General features: G+C 40.4%; 1 protein-coding gene across 2 annotated transcripts in view; it reads right to left on the reverse strand.

The window, feature by feature from the left end:
* Positions 1-1,580: 1,580 nt before the first annotated feature.
* LOC123971943 (kinesin-associated protein 3-like) overlaps positions 1,581-6,546 on the reverse strand; it is a 22,383-nt gene continuing 17,417 nt past the window's right edge. For both annotated transcript variants that reach the window (XM_046051051.1, XM_046051050.1), the window contains 7 exons: positions 6,133-6,298; positions 4,955-5,080; positions 4,565-4,663; positions 3,463-3,548; positions 3,185-3,338; positions 2,448-2,529; positions 1,581-1,881 (listed from right to left, as the gene is read on the reverse strand). In XM_046051051.1, the coding sequence (XP_045907007.1) occupies positions 1,779-1,881; positions 2,448-2,529; positions 3,185-3,338; positions 3,463-3,548; positions 4,565-4,663; positions 4,955-5,080; positions 6,133-6,298 (816 nt within the window). In that variant the 3' untranslated portion in view covers positions 1,581-1,778. The remainder of the gene's footprint in view (positions 1,882-2,447; positions 2,530-3,184; positions 3,339-3,462; positions 3,549-4,564; positions 4,664-4,954; positions 5,081-6,132; positions 6,299-6,546) is intronic.

Consider the following 6,546-nt stretch of genomic DNA (forward strand, 5'->3'; position numbering starts at 1 on the left):
CATTCACGTACACTGGGCATGTGCGTGCCGGTGTAATTAGGAAGCAGACGTTGCAGAAGATTCGGTGAAAGAAGAAAATTACTACTACAGACAAGTTTTTACCACAGCAAAAAACCTTGTCAGTAGCATCGCGTTTCTGCTTAGACCCAATCAGGAAGCAAAATGTGAGCATCTGCATCATCGCTTTTAAAGTCCTCTGTTTTTGTCCATCCGCACTGAAACGCTACCCTGGAGTTTTAAAACAAAAACGGTGTCAGCAGCGTTTTCAAACTTCTCCGTTTTAGGTGTTTGAATTTGCCGTTTTAGTCTGGACGTGAGGTGCAAATGTGGCAAAAGTGCTGCGTTTTAAACATAGACTGTATAAAAGAAGTGGACGTAGTGTTTGTGCCATGTTGAGTTTTTGCAACCAGGAAGTGCCCGGAAGTGACCGTATTCGGACGAGACGGTGGCGCTAACGGCCCTTTGTGGAGCTAGCTAGCTTGCTTAGCTAGGTGCATCTGTAATTCACAGGCTGATAACTTTTTCTAGACAGTCTTAAAACTAAGTGTACTCTCCAGAGAAAGTGAACAGCTGACTCCTAATAAGCTTTTTTAAACTGCGCTGGTTAAATTTACACAGCGCCGTGGGTACGAGTAACTCTAACCTGATTGACAGGTCGCCATGGTAACAATTGTCCCGCCCTGAAGCACACTCTGCTTTATGGTCTATGTTCCTCTAAATGGGACCATAATTTACTAAATGATTATCGTGTTGTGTTGAAGAAGACTTGAAACTAGCGACTGAGACCATAAACTCATCAGGAAAGTGTTTACTGAGGGAATAAATCAGCAGAGAAGTCGTGTCATTTTAACATTATTTCTAATGGAGCCGGACTTCTTTTTGAAACCAGAAGAGTCGCCGCCTGCTGGGGGTTCGATAGAATCCAGGTTTAAGGGACCTACGCATTGGATTCACGTCTCAGACCAGAAGCTTCTCGCTTGGTTTTAAAACAAAAACGTAGTAGTGTGGATGTAGCCTTAGAAAGAAATGAGATTACCAGACCTCATCTCTGCTTGAGGCTACGTTAGCAGCTACTAGCATAACACACCTAGTTGCATTGTGGGAAATGTCAGCACTAAATTTTGACAATAAATAAATATGTTGAATAAAAAAAGAATTTAAAAAACAAACATCTCCGGTACAGACCACTTTACAGGTAGACAGTTCTTTGGTCTGCTCCCTGCCCGTGTGAAAGTACCCTAAGTTTTAAGGACCGCCGTCAACAATGTGCCTATTTTACAGTGACACAGACGAAAAAAAGCTATGTACATTGTAGTGCATGTTAATAAAATGAGCGTGTGTACGTAGTGTTAAATTAGTCAAACTGGTGAATCTAAAACACATTTAAATGATTAAATGTTTTCAGTGAATTATATTCATTATTAGAAAGGAAAAACATGCAAAATCTTACAAACGTAAGCCTGTTCTTTAAATGTTTGCTGACCCACTGGGACCTCACCATAAGAAGACTGTAGCCAGTGGGTAAGGAAGACTTAGCTACTTATCTGTTTAACATAATAGTGACTGAATGAAATGGATAATGAAAGCTGACTGCATGGAAGTGCAGTTTATTTAATAACTAGTTTGAAATCTGTGTGTCAGTATTATGCATTTCAGCCTTTATGATCAATGTCTTGTGATGCCTTCAGTCATGAGGGATTCTAGAAGTGAAAATTCAATCTAAGGATATTACAGTGGACCTGCAGGATGTAGACGGGGAATGGATCGTGTGTATTTGTCTATGAGTACTGATAGAAGGGTTGTTCATCCGGTCTGAAGCCGTAGGCAGTAGCTGGTCGCCCAGGTGATGAGCTGGTCTGGTCGAAGACATCGTTGCCATCTCTAGGAAATCAAAGTCAGATAAAAATGTGACAAGACAAACTTGCTCTGTTTGGGACAGTGAGCTGCACTTTATCTGACACATGTGGATTTGTAGTTAGATTTCTGCCTGACCAGGGCAGGGTTTGGTTAGTTTCAGTTTTTCTAAACGATCAATAACGTAATGCATGCAGCAGAGTAAAGGGCAGGTAGACGTTAGTCTGGTAATATTATGACTTTTCTCTGGTCATATGCAGAAAGCTTTGAACATGAGCAGAAAACCTGCTGAAAAACAGGAGTTATTGAAGTCCAGGAGTTCATAACTGAATTAAAATGAATTCATTTCTCACTGAGGTGAAAAGGTGCAACATGTACATTTAAAGACTAAGAGGTCACTTCCCCAAACAAAGACAAAAAGAAGTGGGGATGATATTACATGAGAAACGTTGACATCAGTCACACCCCTGCTGACCACATTCTCAAAACACTTCATGCAGTTTTTACTAACTGCTGGTACAGTTTGTCGCTTTGCATGTTTTTTCCTTTCACCTAACCCTGCTTATACATGTTTGCGGAGTGTGTAAACTCACCCAGTGTGGTGCATGTCTCCATTTTGAGTTTGTAGGCTGAAGAAATCCGGGCTGACTGAACCGTCTGCAGGAGTTATTCCATCTAACGACACAAACAGGATAAAACGCACACACAAGAGCTTGGACTTTAAACTAAGCCAAAGTCATCATAATCAGTCTTTTCTAAATGTTACTAATACAGCTGGAACTGTAAGTAATACAGCAGTTTCCCTCATCACTCAACAAGTACTGCGCAACTTACATCAACATTTCAGTTTCAATTCAGCGGTCTCAAAGTCAACACACTCGGACACCAAAAGCTTCAGTGTTGGTGAATAAATGAATCATTAAGTAAAAATGTGTGCTTCCTTCCTGTATACTTCTCATGTGGTCTACTTGAAAACTATTATTGCATTATGTATGTTATACATGTCAGCCTGCTGAGCACAATTTAGTCTGTGCTGCTGTAAAGACAGCTCGTTCGGAGGACCTTCACAACAATGAAGTCAGTGAAGAAGAGAAGGACGGAAAGTACGGTACTTTGCGCTGCAGACGTCAGTTCTGGGGTTAATTTTCTAATAAACCATGCTGAAAAACTAATTTGCTGAAACCGGTACAATGATCAGCAGGTACGACTAAAATTCTTGCAGTAAACTGGATAATTCAGGATACAACATAAAAATGACCAGCAAGTCACTTTTTGCAGTCTGTTATTCTGTTATTCTACATGCATGACCCAGTGTGTTCTGCTTGTGTACCTGCACTATAGAACAGATCAGTCCTGTCGTCGTTATCATAGAGATATGGTTCAGACTCATCGGCTTGGCGACTCTCGACCATCTCCAACCACTGGTTGTTATGAAAGCGGAACTTCTCCGACTGAATCTTCCTCCCCCACTCCTCATCGTACTCCTGGAAGATGAAGAAAAGTAAATACAGATAAAGGCAGGAAAGTGTGTTTCTATTCCTTATTAAAGACATGACTTATAAAGTTGCTACCTTGTGTGTGCATCAAAAATGTGTGTGTTTAACTTACGGCAATAATATCGAGGGTGTTGTCACACACTTTTCTGATCTCGGCATTCTTGTCATGCATCAGATCTATCAGGTAGGCAGGAGCCTCTAGAGAGTAGGTTAAAGGAAGAAAGTCTTCGAAGGCAGTGGCGTAAGATTTCACAGTCTGCGAAGCCCGTCATACCTCAACATAAGGTGCTGTGAACTCAGCTTAAAAAATGTTCTTTAGATAAAACTGAAGTCATTGTTTTTGGAGACAAAAAAGAATGATTAACAGTCAACACTCAGCTTCAACTGGTAAAAAAAGACTTTTGATTAAAGAGGTGGTATCTTGCTCATTTCCTCTTTTCACCCTGTGTTGAAGGCTTCGTTTTAGTTATGGAGTGATACATCTTGTCTCTAAATGATCTTTGTTGGGAGTTGCACATGTGCAGTTCTTAGTTAAGGACTACTAGCCAATCAGAAGCAGAGAAGGGCGGGTCAGCGAGAAGCAAACACCGCTTGGGTTCAGCTGTACATGTTGCCGACCAGCTTGACAACATGGACTGGAGCGAGAGTTTCAGAGCGGTGAGTTATTAATCTGTATCCATAAAGTTTTAACTGAGCTCTGTCTCTACATCACAGGAACAACTTTATGTCCACTGACTGCCTGGAGGGTAGCTAGTGTTTGGAAGGGAGAGGAGAGCTGTGTGCTGCAGCTCACTGTTTTTCCACCGCTGTTTTTGAGCGCGCTTCGGAGTAGCCACTCGGCGAGCATTATGACACCTATTTTCTTGTGACATCACAAGAAAGGGAAGTAAAGGCTGGACTACCAATGAGCAGAGTGTTCTTTGGGAGATGGGAACTCCCTTTGGGCTGGACTTTGGGCTTTTTCACTTTGCAAACCTGATACATGCACAAAACAGGTTTATAACTCAATAAAGGAGAGGGAAAAAGTCTAAAAGCAGAATACCACCTCTTATATATTACACTGCACTGTAGCTTTTACAGTCCTGTGTTAACCTGTTTTTATTTTCTATATTTTACTCTTTAGGATTGTCTTGTTGAAATGCGCTATACAACTCGCCTCGAGTCTCATTCGTCTTTTAATTTAAGGTAGGCAGAGTGCACTGTGGGAAGGATACGGGTGTCTTTGATGATGACGTCTCGTGTAGCTTGGTGAAACACCATCTGATAGAAGACGTAGACAATCTGACACACAAACTCATCATCCTCCTGTTGGGCTACATTCAACAAACAGAAGAACATACAGAAAGCAGGTTAAGGTTTCAAAATGTTATATTGCCTGTGAGCACTTTTTGGTTTATTTGTTGTTGTTTTTTATTTTTTACTTCTTCGGGTTCACGTATTCAAACTAAACAAAAGTGACATTAAATTTAAATTTAAATTTCAGTATAAGAGGATATTTTACATCACAAGACAGCACAATGACATTGGAAAATTCAAAATCTCAAAGGGTGTGTAAACATTCACCACACATTGTGTCCGTGAGTCTAAAACAGAACATGTGTTACCATTTAGTAGCTCAATCAGGGCAGGAATAATGCCAGATTTAGCCAACATGGCGGCACAGGCGTCATCCATGGAAACTGTTCCGATCATTATCACCACCTCCAGGATGAGGTCATCCTCTGCTGAGCCTGAAACACACAAGACTAAGCTTTATTAAAGGGATACTATCCGATTCTGCAGAGAGTTTACTGACATTTGAGTCCAACTGCCGAACAAAAATTTCCCCTCCCTTCACTGCTCCTTCGAAAACTCTGCTGAAATATAGCAGAATCCACAGCGTCTGCTGTCCGAGAGCACGTTAGTTTCAACAAGAGGGCAAGTTTTAGCAGCACTGTAGAATTTGTGACAACAAGCATGTCAATATTTAAATATGTATTGAAGCAAAATACTTTTCTAAGCCTAAATATAAGGCAAAGAGTCTAGTTTATTTATTGGTAGGATTATCAAGAGGCACTCCAATAGTTACATCATCAATCGAACGATGTGTGTAAACACACTAACGGAGCATCTAAAACACAACAGAGAAAAAACTAGCGAGTTATTTGAAATAGTTTTTACAAAAATACAGTGACTGATAAAAGCTGGGAAGCACAGGAGCGACTGTTTATCTCCAGGGCCGAAGTCAAAGCTAACTTTGGGGCCAACCTCTTTCACTCTTTATTTAACAGTTGGCAGCAACACACAGGAGCTCCTCTTTAGTTCATTCTCTCTCCCACTGCTTCGAGCGCGCCACCGCCACCTGCTGCTCGCTCCGAGCAGCTTTGTTTGTGCTCAATTTACAGACCCAGGGCTGTGTAGGAAAACCACACGAAAAACAGAGAGCTAACTACCCATGAGGAAATATTCACCGAATTTAACAAAAATTGTTTTGGATAACAATCGCAAAGTATCCCTTTAAATGTTGGTAATCTTTCCTGTAGTTGAAAGTTATTTCATTAAGTATTATAAGATATTTTACACTTGAATAATAAACTTTACTATAAAAGATGACAGTAACAGTGAACATATGATAAAGGTACATTCTGAAGTTAACTTGAGTGAAAATAAAATTATTTAAAGCACTATAAAGAAAATCTAAACAAAAAAAAACTATACATTCACTGCAGCTAATAAAAGATACACTTGCATCATTTCTTACTGGTTTCTTTCTGTGCATTAAATGTGTAAAGCAAATCAGTACCTGGTTTAAGCCTGTCTTTGAGGTAGGGTACCAGGTTGTACTCCTTCAGCACCAACTCCCAGTCCACGTCAGGGATGGTGAGGTTGGCCAGCGTCCCCAGACACTCCAGAACCCACTCCTCCTCTTCCTCTGCACGGATCTCTGCTGCGAGGTCACCAACGTAGTCCTGACATCGACAGACAAGACAAAAAGAGACCATTCACGTAATGGGACACTAAAAAACCCTCCAGTAAAATAAAAGACTGCTTCTCAGGGCTCCAGTGTGCGCCCGAAAATAATAATAATAATAATCCTTATTTGTAGAGCACTTTTCAAAAACAAGTTACAAAGTGCTTTAACAAGTGTAAAGAATAATACAAAAAAAAAAGATAAGAGCATGAAAATTTAATATAAAATTAGTAAAATACAATAAAA

Source organism: Micropterus dolomieu, linkage group LG06 (assembly GCF_021292245.1).
Source record: "Micropterus dolomieu isolate WLL.071019.BEF.003 ecotype Adirondacks linkage group LG06, ASM2129224v1, whole genome shotgun sequence".
Lineage (NCBI taxonomy): Eukaryota > Metazoa > Chordata > Actinopteri > Centrarchiformes > Centrarchidae > Micropterus > Micropterus dolomieu.